Genomic DNA, 18,297 nt, shown 5'->3' on the forward strand with positions numbered 1-18,297 from the left:
TGGACATTTCCAAGCAATGTGACCCCAGCGCTGACACTTGTAGCATCTACGGTGAGGTGGCTTGTACAAGGCTAATTTGTAACTCCTGTTAAGCGCAGCACGAGAGTAGATATATGATGGTGGAGTCCCTTGGCCAATCCACTCAGCCAATATCAGATCATTTGGAAGTCGACGAGGGTTTGCAACTTGATCTGACAACAGGAATTTAGGATCCAAGTACTTATTGACATTGTGGATAACAATAAGCACTTGAGGTGATCTTGGTGGGGCAGCTTGGAGTTGGATGTTAGCATATTTATGAGTAAGAAGTTTTTCTATGAATGTTGGGTCGTTAGTAACAAAAACGTAATTATCGTCATCATGACGAAAGCGAATCCGAAGGTTTTCTTCTGGGTTGTCTAGTGTAGCTTCGTAAAACCATCTAAACTTGACCTCAAACTCAGTGTTAGCAGGGAAATCAAGCCTAACCGTTCTGCGATGGTTGTTGTTGCTCTCGTTGTTTCTTGCAGCCTCCTTTGAAATCCACTTTCTTTTTTCAAAGCTTCCTTACTTCTAAAACGTTCGAATTCGCCTTCACCATCATTTACTTCGTTCACATCCATAGGTCACTTCTAGTTCAGCTGCTTGAGGTGGAAGAGTTAGTCTGTTACTCTTGGGTCAGCGAAACCACCTTTATTCCATAGGAGAGAAGGGACAAGGAAGGGATATTTACCTCGCTAGACACAGGCAATATGGGTGTAGTGGCCTGCGGGTCGCAGTGCCATTTTCAAGGTCATTCACTGGGCCACAGTCGTCTCGAGAGTTACCAACACTGTACTACTCGTTAATTACTCCAAACCCGCAGCACTTAACACATCTAGCACACGTGTCTTGGAATGACAGACAAATTTTCACTCTGTGGACAAACAAATCAGCACAAACTTACTATGTTTATAGATGAACCTCTGGCATGTTACAGTTAAAAAGCCGTCTCCGAAAGGAGTTACCAGGTACTGCAATGCTCGTTAAATTGTTCTTAACCACTCTTGTTGTGTTCCAACTATGCAGCATTCCTCCCAGAAACACTCAGTGCATAGAAGAATAACAGGTCATCTTCCTCAGTTAGAGATGTAACACATTTGGTACAAGCGGCACTGTCAGGTCTGGATCACCAACTCACGCAGGATGGGAGATTCGTCCGTATTTCTCAGGTAGACAGAGGTGACTAGTTGTGTGGAACTCAGATATTCGAGTACCAGCGGGGCAGCAAAATACGCCTCTACACTGCACGCTGATAGAGGCGAACGGCTGAGTTTAAAGGCGGAGAGTTGGGGGATACTGGAGAACAGCAGGGGTAACTGAGCACGCACATTCGCCTCTCTTCACATAGTCAATATGGGTGAAAATCTCAGTCACGTGATGCAGTGCCTCACTCAAGGTCATTGACTGAGGCAGACTTCTGAAAGAGTTACCAAACACTGCAATACTCATACAAATAGTTACTCCAAACCTGCAGAACTTCTAGCACACGTGTCTTGGAATGAAAGATGAATTTTCTGTGTGTGCACACCTGGGTTACCAACTCACGTAGGACTGCACACTCGTCGTTATTCCTCAGGTTGGTAAAGGGATAAGTTGTGCGCATTTTCAGAGGCACGAGTAGCAGTGGACTAGCAAAATTCACCTCTACACTGTATGTTGATAGAGGTGAAAGGCTGAGGTAAAATGAAAGGCAGAGGGGAAGCAGAGGCCTGTGAGGGCCTTTTCAAAACGGAAAACTATTTCCAGTGTTTCACTAGGTATATCCTTAGTCACAACTCACACATAAGAGTTCTCACAATACTGAAGCTGTCTTCCAACAGTATGAGTTTTAATGATGACTTATCAGTCGAGAGAAATGGGTAGGCCTCCAAATTAGTAGGTCCAGATCCCGCCCAACACACGTCTACTCCCCTAAACCACTCAGCCGAGACTGTCCTGTCGGCATTTGTATACATTTTCATATTCATATATAAGGATGAGGAACAGAATGGGAGCGAGTATTGTACCTTGTGGAACAGAGTTGCCTATGACTTTACACTGTTTACTATTACTCTTCGTGTTCTATTTGTTGGAAAGTAATGGATCCATCTACCAACTTTTCCTGTTATTCCTTTATCACGCATTTTGTGTGCTTTTACACCATGATCGCACTCGTCGAAGGCTTTTGCGAAGTCTGTGTATACTACATCTGCATTTTCTTTGTCTTCCAGAGCATCCAAGACCATGTCATAGTATTCCAATGGTTGGGAGAGGCAGGAGCTACCTGTTCTAAACCTGTGCTGCCCTGGGTTATGTAACTGATGGGTATTTAAGTGGGTGGCGATCTTGCTTGTTAGAACCCTTTCAAAGATTTTTATGATGTGGGACATTAGTGCCCTCACTTGTGTCTGGACTTGTGTGAGGTCTAGAAACAAGTGTGAGGCTCATACAGGTCCAAACACAGGTGTGAGCAGCTCACACAAGTCCAGACACAGATGTGAGGCTCATACAAGTCCAGACACAGATATGAGGATCATACAGGTCCAGGCACAGATGTGAGGCTCATACAGGTCCAGACACAGATGTGAGGATCATACAGATCCAGGCACAGATGTGAGGATCATACAGGTCCAGACACAGGTGTGAGCAGCTCATACACTACAGAAGTAAACATGTTACAAACCTTGAATTTCACATGGTAAGTAAACTACTAACCAGTGACGGGTGCAATGAATTCCCTCTCGCTGGAGGTTGAGGATAGTTCTAGTTGGTTCCCAAGGTTAAAACAAAGCTGAGGACTTGTGGTTGCTATCAGCAGTAAAGTTGCACTGAGAGTGCCTCATTACCCTGAGTAGATTCCCCTTGTTACTCCCTGCACATCCTGTCCGTCCCTTCCTGTCTACCAGAGGTGCTACCTTCAGTTATTCCCAACTTTATATCCATCAATATCCTCTGCTTGGACTCAAACTGGGAGCATTATATCATCTTGTCATTCGTAAAACTATATTTTGCCACTTTTCGTTATGTGTTCAATATCCGGATTGTTTCTGATAATAGACTAAACAAAATGAAACAAAGACCCCTGGTTATCTTCAAGAGGGAGCTGCATAGACACCTCAAGTCGGTGCCAGCCAGCCGGGACGTGGCTGGCACCGACGCTGGACTACGTGCGGACAACAGTAACAGCTTGGTTGATCAAGCCCTGATCCACTGGGAGGCCTGGTCATGGACCAGGCCGCGGGGGCGTTGATCCCCGAAATACTCTCCAGGTAGACTCCAGCAGCAACTCTGAAGATCATTTGACGGAGATAGTGAAACTGTTCTACGTATGCTATGATCCTTGTATCGTACCCGATTGTCTCTCACCCCCATCCCTACAAGTTTAGAGCTTCCCCTTAATAAGTTAATTATTTATTCAGTTTAGTTTACTTTTTGAAATACATTAAATATTAAAAAGCCAGATTAGTGGCTTTCTTTGTATTTAACAATATTTTATAACATTGAAATCACACATTGTATATTATGCAATATATATATATATATATATATATATATATATATATATATATATATATATATATATATATATATATATATATATATATAATTTTTTTTAACAAGTCGGCCGTCTCCCACCGAGGTAGGGTGACCCAAAAAGAAAGAAAATCCCCCAAAGAGAAAATACTTTCATCATCATTCAACACTTTCACCACACTCACACATAATCACTGTTTTTTCAGAGGTGCTCAGAACACAACAGTTTAGAAGCATATATGTATAAAGATACACAACATATCCCTCCAAACTGCTAATATCCCAAACCCCTCCTTTAAAGTGCAGGCACTGTACTTCCCATTTCCAGGACTCAAGTCCGGCTATATAAAAATAACTGGTTTCCCTGAATCCCTTCCCTATATATTACTCTGCTCACACTCCAACAGCTCATTAGGTCCCAAATACCACTCGTCTCCATTCACTCCTATCTAAAACGCTCACGCATGCTTGCTGGAAGTCCAAGCCCCTCGCCCACAAAACCTTCTTTACTCCCTCCCTCCAACCTTTTCACAGACAACCCCTACCCCTCCTTTCCCTACAGATTTATACGCTCTCCATGTCATTCTACTTTGATCCATTCTCTCTAAATGATCAAACCACCTCAACAACCCCTCTTCAGCCTAACTAATACACACACAATACTTTTATTAACTCCACACCTTCTCCTAATTTCCACACTCCGAATTCTCTGCATAATATTTACACCACACATTGCCCTTAGACAGGACACCTCCACCGCCTCCTCGCCGCAGCATTTACAACCCAAGCTTCACACCCATATAAGTGTGTTGGTACCACTATACTTTCATACATTCCCTTCTTTGCCTCCATAAATAATGTTTTTGTCTCCACATATACCTCAATGCACCAATCACCTTTTTTCCTTCATCAATTCAATGGTTAACCTCATCCTTCATAAATCCATCTGCTGACATGTCAACTCCTAAATATCTGAAAACATTCACTTCTTCCATACTACTCCTCTCCAATTTGATATCCAATTTTTCTTTATCTAAATCATTTGATACCCTCATCACCTTACTCTTTTTATGTTCACTTTCAACTTTCTACCTTTACACACATTCCCAAACTCGTTCACTAACCTTTGCAACTTTTCTTTAGAATCTCCCATAAGCACAGTATCATCAGCAAAAAGTAACTGTGTCAATTCCCATTTTGTATTTGATTCCCCATAATTTAATCCCACCCTTCTCCACAACACCCTAGCATTTACTTCTTTTACAACCCCATCTATAAATATATTAAACAACCATGGTGACATTACACATCCCTGTCTAAAACCTAGTTTTACCAGGAAGTATTCTCCCTCTCTTCTACACACCCTAACCTGAGCCTCACTATCCTCATAAAAACTCTTTACAGCATTTAGTAACTTACTACCTATTCCATATACTGTACTTATAACATCTGCCACATTGCTCCCTTATCAACTCTATCATATGCCTTTTCTAAATCCATAAATGCAATGAAAATTTCCCTACCTTTATCTAAATACTGTTCACATATATGCTTCAATGTAAACACTTGATCTACACATCCCCTACCCACTCTAAAACCTCCTTGCTCATCCTCAATCCTACATTCTGTCTTACCTCTAATTCTTTTAATAATAACCCTACCGTACACTTTTCCTGGTATACTCGGTAAACTTATTCCTCTATAATTTTTACAATCTCTTCTGTCCCCCTTCCCTTTATATAAAGGAATTATACATGCTTTCTGCCAATCCCTAGGTACCTTCCCCTCTTTCATACATTTATTAAGCAAAAATACCAACCACTCCAACACTATATACCCCCCTTCTTTTAACATTTCTGTAATGATCTCGTCAGTTCCAGCTGCTTTACCCCCTTTCATTCTACGTAATGCCTCACGCACCTCCCCCACACTCTCATCCTGCTCTTCTTCATTCCTAAAAGATGGTATACCTCCCTGGCCAATGCATGAAATTACCGCCTCCCTTTCCTCGTCGACATTTAAAGGTTCCTCAAAATATTCCCGCAATCTACCCAATACCTCCATCTCCTCATCTACTAACTCCCCTACTCTATTTTTAACTGACAAATCCATTTGTTCCCTAGGCTTTCTTAACTTGTTTATCTCATTCCAATTTTTTTATTATTTTCATCAAAATTTCTTGACAGTTCCTCTCCCACTCTATCATCTGCTCTCCTTTTGCACTCTCTCACCACTCTCTTCACCTTTCTTTTACTCTTCATATACTCTGCTCTTCTTATAAAACTTCTGCTTTGTAAAAACCTCCCATAAGCTACCCTTTTCTCTTTTATCACACCCTTTACTTCATCATTCCACCAATCACTCCTCTTTCCTCCTGCACCCACCCTCCTACAGCCACAGGTTTCTGCCCCACATTCTAATACTGCATTTTTAAAACTATTCCAACCCTCTTCAACCCCCCCACTACTCATACTTGCACTAGCCCACCTTGCTGCCAATAGTTACTTATATCTCACCCGAACTTCCTCCTCCCTTAGTTTATACACTTTCACCTCCCTCTTGTTGTTGCCATTTTCCTTTTGTCACATCTACCTCTTACTCTTAACTGTAGCTACAACTAAATAATGATCTGATATATCAGTTGCCCCTCTATAAACATGTACATCATGAAGCCTACCCATCAATCTTTTATCCACCAAAATATAATCTAACAAACTATTTTCATTATGTGCTATATCATACCTTGTATATTTATTTATCCTCTCTTTCATAAAATATGTACATATTACTTATTACCAAACCTCTTTCTACACATAGCTCAAGTAAAGGCTCCCAAATCTCATTTACCCCTGGCACCCCAAATTTACCTACTACACCCTCTCTCTCTCTCTCCTCTACACTTCTCTCTTCTCCAGGTGGATATATGCTTACTATAACCCACTTTTTACATCCAACCTTTATTTTACTCCACATAATCCTCGAATTAATACATTTATACTCCCTCTTTTCCTGCCATAGCTTATCCTTCAACATTATTGCTACTCCTTCTTTAGCTCTAACTCTATTTGAAACCCCTGACCTAATCCCATTTACATGGTGTCCCATGGCCCTGGTAGGCAACACTCTTGCCTCACACACAGTGTCCGTGGTTCGATCCCCGACACGGGTGAAAACATTGGGCATGTTTCCTTACACCTCCTGTCCCGTTTACCTAGCAAGTGGGTACCTGAATGTTAGTCGACTTGTGTGGGTACCATCCTGGGGGACAAAATTTAAGGATCACAATGGAAATAAGACAGACAGGCCTTGATGACACACTGACTTTCTTGGGTTATCATGGGTGGCTAACCTTTCAAGGTTAAAAATCTAAACAAAACCTTATCTTTTATGCTATATACATGCTAATCACACTAAATAAATTGCTCAGCTCAGTGGTAGTGCCTTCAAGTCACAACTTAAGGACTCGGGTTTAATCCTGGGATGATAATCTTGGGCTTTTCTTACACCTTTTGTTTGTTCACTTAACAGTACATAGTTGTAAAGTAGAAGGACACAAGTGCAACTAGTATTGCACCTCACTCTGAGCCTTTATATACCCTCTGTGTCCATGTATTGTTTGTAATGGCTTGATAAAGCTCCTGGAGAGCAAAACGTTGCCACAATAAAATGTCACATTAGTTGCACTTGTGTCCTTTTACTTTACATATTGTCGGTAATTCTACCAACTTTATTACAGTACATAGTTACAACTTGTGAACATGACTCACGAAATCGTAATGACATGATTGTAAACAAACCATACCACGGGCGGGATTGAACCCGCGGTCTGGAGTTTTGAGACTCTCTGACCGCGGGTTCAATCCTGCCCGTGTTATGGTTTACAACTTGTGGGTGGTGCTCTGAGAAAAAGTCACAAAAGAATTAAGCCATACTAGTGTCATTGGGTTACTAACTTTTAATTAAGAGTTAATAATCCTAACAAAGCATTCTTCATTATCAAGTTTCATGTAATGAAATCTGTCAGCAAAAGCCAAGACTTTAAAATTGTCAAGAATTCCTCCGTCCAGAGTAGTTATGGCAGCTTCAGATGTTTCCTTTCAGGAGCTGGAATTACTATACTGGCCTGGGCAGTCCCACTATTCTTGAGTGAATATACCATCATAATAGTTTTGAATTTTAATTAGTGCCACTCATCCAGTGAATGAACATACAGTGGTCCCTCGTTTTTCGTAATTAATCCGTTCCTGGAGGAGCTACTATAAATGAAATTTACGATTTGCGAATCAATTTTCCCCATAAGAAATAATGTAAATACAATTAATCCGTTCCTGACACCCAGAAGTATTAAAACAAAAAATTTTTTTACATGAAATATACATGTAGTACATAAACAATACAATGGGAAATGATGAATGAAACATTAACAGCATAACACTTACCTTTATTGGAGATTCTTCTTAGTGTATGGGAGACTGGAGGAGGAGAGAGATTGGATTGTTTATAGTTTGGAAGGGGAATCCCCTTCCAGCAACACCTCAGGTACCATTTGCTTTTCTGGGGTTGCTTCTCTTCTCTGTTTCTTAATGCCACTAGGACCACCTTGAGAGTCACTGGAGTCCTGTCTCGCAAAGTAACTGTGGAGAGAGCTCTGTTTCTGGCGTCTCTAACACTTCCCGAAAATGGCCCAAGACTTTGTCACTGTACATATTTCTCACCTTCTTTACCACAGGCTTGGCACTAGGAGCTTTCTTTAGAGCCATGGTAGCTTATTTAGTAGTTGCAAGCACTAAAATGAGTGGAATATTATGAAATATTTTGTAGGAGCACTTGAGGGGACCTTCACTCACTGGTAAACAATGCCAGACTGGCTGGGTAGGGAGGCCACCCTGGCTCACACTGTGCGTACGCGTCCCGGACGAACTACTATTCGCGAGTCAACCTATGAAAAGCGAGTCCATGTTTATATGAAAATACCCCTATGATTGGCGAAATTTACGATTGCCGAGAACTACGAAAAGCGAGGGATCACTGTACCACCATAAAGACAGTACACTTGAACCAAAATAGTTGATATTAGTTATTAATAAAAGAAAGTGCTAAATTCATATGGGTCATATAGCACAAGTTTTGGCTGTTTGAGCTGTCCTTTATCAATAATTTTTATTATTAGAGGTGAGAGACTAAACACTTGTAAGTTATATAGTGCCTTGGAAAAGGGGAAACATTCAGGACAGATCCAAGGATGGGGAAGCTAAATCCAATTCACTGGATTACGAGCTCCTAATTTGCATATTTTTATTATTCAGAGAAAAGCACAGCTAAATTTATGTGGATCATATAGCCAATAGGGGTGTGGAGAGACATAGCAAGCAACTAGGTTTGAGTGGAGGAAAGGCAGCTCTAATTCCTTGAACCTAGAGCCCTTCACCTGCATCAAGGCACTTCTTTGAAAGGATTTAGATGCAATAACTGAATTAAGACATTAATATATTTTTTGTGTATTTTGATGGGTTTATAAATACTGTATAGGTCTAGGCATTTGCCTTAATATTTGGGCTTAGAAATATTATGTTCATAAAGAAATGCTAAACTCACAAGGGGTCATCTTCTTTCAACAACCGGCCATATCCCACCGAGGCAGGATTTACCTGGAGTTTACCTGGAGAGAGTTCCGGGGGTCAACGCCCCCGCGGCCCGGTGTGTGACCAGGTCTCATGGTTGATCAGAGCCTGATCAACCAGGCTGTTACTGCTGGCTGCACGCAATCCAATGTATGAGCCACAGCCTGGTTGGTCAGGTACTGACTTTAGGTGCTTGTCCAGTGCCTGCTTGAAGACAACCAGGGGTCTATTGGTAATCCCCCTTATGTATGCTGGGAGGCAGGTGAACAGTCTCGGGCCCCTGACACTTACTGTGTTGTCTCTTAACATGCTAGTGACACCCCTGCTTTTCATTGGGGGGATGTTGCATCGTCTGCCAAGTCTTTTGCTTTCGTAGTGAGTGATTTTCGTGTGCAAGTTCGGTACTAGTCCCTCTAGGATTTTCCAGGTGTATATAATCATGTATCTCTCCCGCCTGCATTCCAGGGAGTACAGGTTCAGGAACTTCAAGCGCTCCCAGTAATTGAGGTGTTTTATCTCCGTTATGCGTGCTGTGAAGGTTCTCTGTACATTTTCTAGGTTAGCAATTTCACCTGCCTTGAAAGGTGCTGTTAAGTGTGCAGCAATATTCCAGCCTAGATAGAACAAGTGACCTGAAGAGTGTCATCATGGGCTTGGCCTCCCTAGTTTTGAAGGTTCTCATTATCCATCCTGTCATTTTTCTAGCAGATGCGATTGACACAATGTTATGGTCCTTGAAGGTGAGATCCTCTGACATGATCACTCCCAGGTCTTTTATTATTATTATAATCAAGGGGGAAGCGCTAAACCCAGAGGATTATACAGCGCCTGGGGGGGGGATGTGGAAGGCATTCAGGCTTAATTCGGGGAACTGGAACACAGATCCAATTCCCTAAATCAAGAGCCCCTCCCAGGTCTTTGACGTTGGTTTTTTGCTCTATTTTGTGGCTGGAATTTGTTTTGTACTCTGATGAAGTTTTAATTTCCTCAAGTTTACCATATCGGAGTAATTAAAATTTCTCATCGTTGAACTTTCATATTGTTTTCTGCAGCCCATTGAAAGATTTGGTTGATGTCCGCCTGGAGCCTTGCAGTGTCTGCAATGGAAGACACTGTCATGCAGATTCGGGTGTCGTCTGCAATGAAGACACGGTGCTGTGGCTTACATCTTTGTCTATGTCAGATATGAGGATGAGAATCAAGATGGGAGCGAGTACTGTGCCTTGCAAAACAGAGCTTTTCACCATAGCCGCCTCAGATTTTACTCTGTTGACTACTACTCTTTGAGTTCTGTTTGTGAGGAAATTATACTGTAGATCCATCTACCAACTTTTCCTGTTATTCCTTTAGCACGCATTTTGTGTGCTATTACGCCATGGTCACACTTGTTGAAGGCTTTTGCAAAGTCTGTATATATTACACCTGCATTCTTTTTGTCTTCTAGTACATCTAAGACCTTGTCGTAGTGATTCAGTAGTTGGGACAGACAGGAGTGACCTGCTCTAAACCCATGTTGCCCTGGGTTGTGTAACTGATGGGTATCTAAATGGGTGGCGATCTTGCTTCTTAGGACCCTTTCAAAGATTTTTATGATATGGGATGTTAGTGCTATTGGTCTGTAGTTCTTTGCTATTGCTTTACTGCCCCCTTTGTGGAGTGGGGCTATGTCTGTTATTTTTAGTAACTGTGGGACGACCCCCGTGTCCATGCTCCCTCTCTATAGGATGGTAAAAGCACGCGATAGGGGCTTCTTGCAGTTTTTGATGAACACGGAGTTCCATGAGTCTGGCCCTGGGGCAGAGTGCATGGGCACGTCATTTATCACCTGTTCGAAGTCATTTGGCGTCAGGATAACATCAGATAGGCTAGTTTACCAAATTCTGTGGCTCTCTCATAAAAAAATTCATTTAGATCTTCGACTCTCAGTCTGGTTAGTGGCTTGCTAAAAGCTGAGTCATATTGGGACTTGAGTAGCTCACTCATTTCCTTGCTGTCATCTGTGTAGGACCCATCTTGTTTAAGTAGGGGCCCAATACTGGATGTTGTTTTCGACTTTGATTTGGCATAAGAAAAGAAATACTTTGGGTTTCTTTCGATTTCATTTATGGCTTTTAGTTCTTCCCACGATTCAGGACTCCTGTAAGATTCCTTTACCTTTAGTTCGATGTTTGCTATTTCTCTGACCAGTGTCTCCCTACGCATTTCAGTGACCCAAAAAGAAAAATGTGAGTTTCTCTTTTTAACTTTAGTAATGTATACAGGAGAAGAGGTTACTAGCCCCTTGCTCCCGGCATGTTAGTCGTCTCTTACAACATGCATGGCTTACAAAAGAAGATTTCTGTTCCACTTCCCACAAGGGTCATATCCAGTTTTATTAGTAGTATTATTACATTTAAAGATGTTCAAAATTCATGGAGCAAATGTCATACATTGCCTAGGATACAGGATGTAATCAGGTTTGATCAGAGGAAGAAGAGGGGTAACTCAAATTCCTCAGACAACAAGAGCTTCAGTGGCATCAAGGCATCCCTTTTGAAAGAAATATTCTCAGACTAATAATGAACTGCCACAAAGACATAAACAGGTACTTTTCCACTGTAAGGGTTGCTTACTTTTAGAAGACCTCAGGGAAAAATAAAGAGGGAAATGTTTTACATGGATTTTGAGGTAAATGACACAATAGAGCTAAAGATGGACTGAATTGATATTACCTCATAATTAAACATTCAGTAAGAGGAGGCAAAGAGCTTGAGCTCAGTGAGTACAAAAGCAGTTAGTCAGCAGTGTGTGACAAAACCACTGGAAACTTTATACAGTGGAACCTCAAATTTCAAACTTAATCCATTCCAGGAGCTAGTCCTAAATTCGAAAAGTTTGAAAAGCGAAGCAATATTTTCTATAAGAAATAATGGAAATACAATTAATCCGTTCCAGAAACCTAAAAATATTCACAAAAAATACATTTTATAGAGATTACTTATAGTTTTACATACACACAACATATATAGTGTACAATTATATATTAATAAATTTAAATAAACATATAAAATAACATTTTTACTTACCATTATTGAAGATTGGTGATGCCACCTGGAAGATAGGGAGGAGGAGAGAGGGAGTTGGGGTTAGTGTTTGGAAGGGGAATCCCCCTCCATAAGGACTTTAGGTATCAAAGCCCTCTCTGGGGTTACTTCCCTTCTCTGTCTTTTAATGCCACTGGACCAGCTTTAGAGTCACTGAACCCCTGTCGCACAAAATAACTGTTCACAGTCCTCTGTTTCTGGCGCCTCTTTAAGATTTCCCTAAAATGGGACATGGTTCTGTCACTGAACTTGTTGCAAAGATGACTTGTTTCAGCTTGCTCAGGGTGGTACTTCTCCACAAACATTTGGACATCATTCCACTTGGCGCAAAATCTCCTTAATCTTTGAAGAAGGTGGACAGGTCCGGTAACCGGCGGTTTGAAAATAGGGGCAAGTTTGATAATAGGGAGACAGAGTTGGTTCGAAAAAAGTGGTCGATTTTCGAAGAGTTCGATAAGCGATATGTTTGAAATTTGAGGTTCCACTGTAGCTCTATTCTTGTAACTATCAACATGTAATCATATACACTGCAATGGGGCATAGGTAAATATCAACAACAAAGGTTCATCAGAAATCTGTTTATTAAGTGAAATATACTCACTGGATACAAAAAACTGCACAACACACAGCAGAAAAATAAAAAAATCTCTGGCCATCTACTCCCCAGTTTCTTCCTCAGTGGAGTTGCCCTCTGTGGGAGAGTCTGTATCAGAGTTGGACCGCAACTCCTCTTCATCAAGTCCCTGGCCTTGTGCTGCTGCAATGAGACAATCACACATTGTAAGAAGCATAATTTGGGAGTTCCAGCAACTGACACCAGGAAATAATATTTATAGTGCAGACTTTAGAATTATCAATATAATGAGGCTAATAAAAACTCTGGTTAATAAAGTAAACACCTACTTCTTTCAGCAATAGTTTTCTCAATGAGATGCGATATGATGTCTCGACATTTTGCCTCAACGCCTGCAGGTAGCCAACCAAATTTCTCTGAACAAACTTTGTTGGCTCCACTCAATATAGACTCCTCCAGGAGTTTTTGAATTTCAGGTACTTGGATGTCACAGTACTGAAAGTTAAGGAACACTTAGCACATTACCCATGGATAAGCCATTAGATTAAACATGCAGCAAAGTAGTTTGTCTGACTATCAAGTTCATATTTAAGAAAGGCTGGGGACAAACAGTATATGGTGTATAATATCAAGCACGGCTGGGGGTGAAGAAAGGCTGGGGTGAAGCAAGGCTGGGGGTGAAGCAAGGCTGGGGGTGAAGCAAGGCTGGGGTGAAGAAAGGCTGGGGATGAAGAAAGGCCAGGGTTGAAGCAAGGCTGGGGTTGAAGAAATGCTGGCAGTGAAGCAAGACTGGGGGTGAAGAGAGGCTGGGGGTGAAGCAAGGCTGGGGTTGAAGAAAGACTGGGGGTGAAGAAAGGCTGGGGGTGAAGCAAGGCTGGGGTTGAAGAAAGGCTGGGGGTGAAGCAAGACTGGGGGTGAAGAGGCTGGGGTTGAAGAAATGCTGGCAGTGAAGCAAGACTGAAGAGAGGCTGGGGGTGAAGCAAGGCTAGGGTTGAAGAAAGACTGGGGGTGAAGAAAGGCTGGGGGTGAAGCAAGGCTGGGGTTGAAGAAAGACTGGGGGTGAAGAAAGGCTGGGGGTGAAGCAAGGCTGGGGTTGAAGAAAGGCCAGGGGTGAAGCAAGGCTGGTGGTGAAGCAAGGCCAGGGTTGAAGCAAGGCTGGTGGTGAAGCAAGGCTGGGGGTGAAGCAAGGCTGTGGGGCAAACAGTATGTGGTGCATAATATCAAGCAAGTCTGAGGATGAACAGTATATAGTGCATGATGTCAAGGCAGGCTGGGGGAGAAGAGCATATGGTGTATGATATGCACTACTCTAGTACTGCTGTTTCAAACTAACAACTCCTGCCTACAGGTTACTACTCTGCACAAATGTTGTAGTCTACTTGAAAGACATAAAATGCTAGCTAAATGGAGATAGCAGCTTAAGCTGAATGTGATATTTTACTCATTACAGTGGTAGATAGTATTTAAAGCCTTGAAATTTTATTTATTGCTTAACAGCTCTAGATTTACATGGCTGGAAATATCTACTGCACTATACCTGATAAAACATCTGTCGGTAAGGTGGAATCATCCCTGGTCGAAAGATGTACAGTTCTTCCAAGTTCTTGTCTACACCAGTTGCTTCTTCATTACCATCTTCACCTGTCTCACCAAAGTGAAGTGACTGGATGACAGAAGTCTGAAACAATGGTTATCAGTTGTAATTTTACAATTACTATTCAATTATGAGACAAGCTGCACATTTTGTGAATTTTGGGGGCACAGATGCATACAAACAAACACTGAAGGATTTGGGGAAGAAAGTAAAATACTGTCTACAAAGTAAAAGTTTAATCCTACTTAAGCATTGTTTACAGTACCAAACCATGGATATTAAAACAATGAAAATAACTAGTAATGCCACAGAGACATATCTCTGAAGATTTTATATATAATATGGATGGGGCAATCTAAAAAAATACTAGAATAAAGCCATTATAATAAAGAAAATAAACTAGAAATTGTGTGTTTTTTTTTTTTATAAATCGGCCATATCCCACCGAGGCAGGGTGACCTAAAAGGAAAAATGAAAGTTTCTCTTTTTAACTTTAGCAATGTATACAGGAGAAAGGGTTACTAGCTCCTTGCTCCTGGCATGTTAGTCGCCTCTTACAACAAGCATGGCTTACGGAGGAAAAATTCTGTTCCACTTCCTTGTGGAGATCAAAGGAAAGAAATAAGAACAAGAACTTCCAGCAATCATGCGTGAGCATGTTAGATAAGAGCGAATGGAGACAAGTGGTTTTTAGGATTTGACATGCTGTTGGAGTGTGAGCAAGGTAACATTTATGAAGGGATTCAGGGAAACCGGCAGGCCAGACTTGACTCCTGGAGATGGGAAGTACAGTGCCTGCACTCTGAAGGAGGGGTGTTAACGTTGCAGTTTTATAACTGTAGTGTAAGCACATCTTTGGAAAGACAGTGATGGAGTGAGTGATGATGAAAGTTTTTCTTTTTTTGGGCCACCTGGCCTTGGTGGGAAACAGTCTATGTGTTAATAATAATAAAAAAAACTAGTAAGAAAATAGAAGAAAACCCAGAGAGGTGTGTATGTATATGCCTGTACATGCAAGTGTAGTGTGACCCGAGTGTAAGCAGAAGTAGCAAGACTTACCTGAAATCTTGCATGTTTATGAGGCAGAAAAAAGACACCAGCAATCCTACCAGCATGTAAAACAATTACAAGTTTCCATTTTACACTCACTTGCAGGATGGTAGTACCTCCCTGGACAGCTACTGTCTACCAACCTACTACCAAGGAAATTGTGTGCCTTATTAAAATCAAATTTAAGGAACACATCAAATGAGGAAGTATTCAATAGAAACTACCAGGTACACAATACAGAGATGAGAGTTGGAAAAAAAGGTGATGACATAGCAACAGGAAATGATACAAGTTATGGAAATTAAAATCCAAAACCCAAATAACATAAATATTAGTGGTAGAAATCTGAAACAAAGAAAAAGGCCTTCTAATTGTAAGTGTATAAAACCCACCATTTAATAACATATGACAAATGGTATGGGAATATTGGCAAATTGTAGTTGATGAAGTTTGAAAAAGCTTGCTGTGTAGGAAAAACTGTCTTAAATAAAGTTTTGCTGCTTGTGTGTTGATTAGATTATGATATGAGAATGCTGTACTAAAAATATTGCTAGGAATTTGTAAGGTTTCAATTAAAAAGAAGTAGAGTGGATAGCCTACATTGCTGGAATGGAAAACAAATTTAAACAATATTCCTCAATTATACAATAGGGTTCTTCATTACACCACTTATGAATGAAGCAACTTAAATGACAAAAAATCAATATACAGTATGTAGGGGATAAATTTCACATTCAGATTAGTTTTAGTGTGATGTTAAGGATAACCAATATGAGGGGATGAATAACAGCATACTCAAGTTAGAACTCTGAAATTAACCTGACACATAATGCTAGTTACTACAGCGAGGTATACCTGGGCGCAAGAAGCTTACTCATGGTAACTCACTTTTCTCTTTGATGCATTGGTGCTCTTGTAAGGTAAGACGTAGTTGGAGTAACTACGTTTTGCTTCCACCTTTGTTTTCACACCACCTGCAAAGTAAGCATGCTGCCTTATTCACAATATTAATGTTATAACCTTACAGGTTGGAAGGAAGGGGTAAAGGAGGTTTTGTGGGCGAGGGGCTTGGACTTCTAGCAAGTGTGCATGAGCGTGTTTGATAGGAGTGAATGGAGACAAATGGTATTTGGGACCTGACGAGCTGTTGGAGTGTTAGCAGGGTAATATTTAGTGAAGGGATTCGGGTAAACCGGTTATTTTTATATAGCCAGACTTGAGTCCTGGAAATGGGAAGTACAATTCCTGCACTCTAAAGGAGGGGTTCAGGATATTGGCAGTTTGGAGGGATATGTTGTGTATCTTTATACATATATGCTTCTAAGCTGTTGTATTCTGGGCACCTCTGCAAAAACAGTGATAATGTGTGAGTGAGGTGAAAGTGTTGAATGATGATGAAAGTATTTTCTTTTTGGGGATTTTCTTTCTTTTTGGGTCACCCTGCCTTGGTGGGAGACGGCCGACTTGTTGAGAAAAAAAAAAAAACTTATAGAAAGCTTTTCAATAAAAATTCTTTATGCTAAATAGTCACAATGAATAACAGTTAATTTCCAAGTATGTTTGTGGTTTCTCAATCACATTCTCACTATTCCTTGAAAATGGTATTGAAAAATCCCCCAAAACATTTAACATTCACTGTAGTTATATTTCACATGTTTCTTGTGATCTTATTGCAAAAATTTTGCACGTTTATTCTCTAATTATATAATCCTGGCAAAATGTCTCCTATGTTGGGGAATGTTATGTCCTTTTATTGCACATGACAAAGATTTGAAAGATAAATGCATCAATACTATACAAATACTAGTACATACTAACCAGCCTGTCTGATGCGGTAATCGAAGGTCTGGTAGATCCAGGCATTGGGATCTTTACGAGGGTCGTAACCAAACATGACCCATAAGTTTCTCCAAGGACCAGTGTGGAAGTAGTAGGACAAAGTAGGTAGTAGATACTAAAAATAAAAAATGGCAAACAAATGAATAAACTTTCAATGATAACAAATTCTGTAATTGTAATAATGTTGGTAGAATTACCAACAATATGTTAGGTAAAAGGAAATCATACCACAGGAGGGGTTAGAACCTGCGATCAGAGTCATAAAACTCCAGACCAACGCGTTAGCCACTGGGCCAGCTAGCCACAATAAGATTCAGCCAACTAGGTATATTTATATACCATGGTGTATAAATATACCTAGTTGGATGAATCTTATTGTGGCTAGCTGGCTCACTGGTTAACACTTATGAGTCTGATCGCGGGTTCTAACCCCGCCCGTGGTATGGTTTGCTTGCAATTGTGTCATTACGATTTCGTGAGTTAGGTAAAAGTACACGTGCAACTAATGCGACATTTTATTGTGGCAACTTTTCACTCCCCAAGAGCTTTGCCAAGCTTGACAAAGCTTTTGGAAAGCAAAACAATACCACAATAAAATGTTGAATTTAGCTGCACAAGTGTACTTTTACTTAATATAATAAAATCTAATATTCAGTGGAATTACATGCAAAAAAACATGAGTAGTAATTCAAACCAGTAAATAAAGAATATGCATGATGTTCCACCCTGTCACTCCTCCAATAATTTACCTTAAGTTTATCCTTAGTATAGTCCAGCCTAACTCTAAGAGCATTTTTTGACCATATAGGACGCTTTTCAAACTCATTCCTGAGGCCCTGGTAGAGAGCACTGTCCATGAATTTCACACGAATCTGTGACATGGCTCCTGGCAGTGGATTCCTCGGTACTTCTTCATCCTGGAATTACACAGAAATCTTATTAACAAAAGGAAATGTACATGTAACACATAAGCATTTATAATACTACTTTAACCCTTAAACG

General features: G+C 40.8%; 1 protein-coding gene across 2 annotated transcripts in view; it reads right to left on the bottom strand.

Annotated features, from left to right (window-relative positions):
* l(2)37Cd (general transcription factor IIIC subunit l(2)37Cd) overlaps nucleotides 1-18,297 on the bottom strand; it is a 51,992-nt gene that overhangs the window by 11,362 nt on the left and 22,333 nt on the right. Inside the window, exons 7-12 of one of the 2 annotated variants that reach the window (XR_011394376.1) lie at nucleotides 18,045-18,212; nucleotides 17,275-17,410; nucleotides 16,345-16,430; nucleotides 14,350-14,490; nucleotides 13,142-13,307; nucleotides 12,840-12,995 (exon numbers count right to left, since the gene is read on the bottom strand). Coding sequence is in view for 1 of the 2 variants with exons in the window: in XM_053799452.2 (XP_053655427.2) it covers nucleotides 12,895-12,995; nucleotides 13,142-13,307; nucleotides 14,350-14,490; nucleotides 16,345-16,430; nucleotides 17,275-17,410; nucleotides 18,045-18,212 (798 nt within the window). In the remaining variant the exon portion in view is untranslated. Of the gene's footprint in view, nucleotides 1-12,796; nucleotides 12,996-13,141; nucleotides 13,308-14,349; nucleotides 14,491-16,344; nucleotides 16,431-17,274; nucleotides 17,411-18,044; nucleotides 18,213-18,297 lie in introns of those variants that run through there. The other variant, XM_053799452.2, reaches the window with a different exon arrangement.

This window comes from Cherax quadricarinatus, chromosome 84 (assembly GCF_038502225.1).
Source record: "Cherax quadricarinatus isolate ZL_2023a chromosome 84, ASM3850222v1, whole genome shotgun sequence".
NCBI lineage: Eukaryota > Metazoa > Arthropoda > Malacostraca > Decapoda > Parastacidae > Cherax > Cherax quadricarinatus.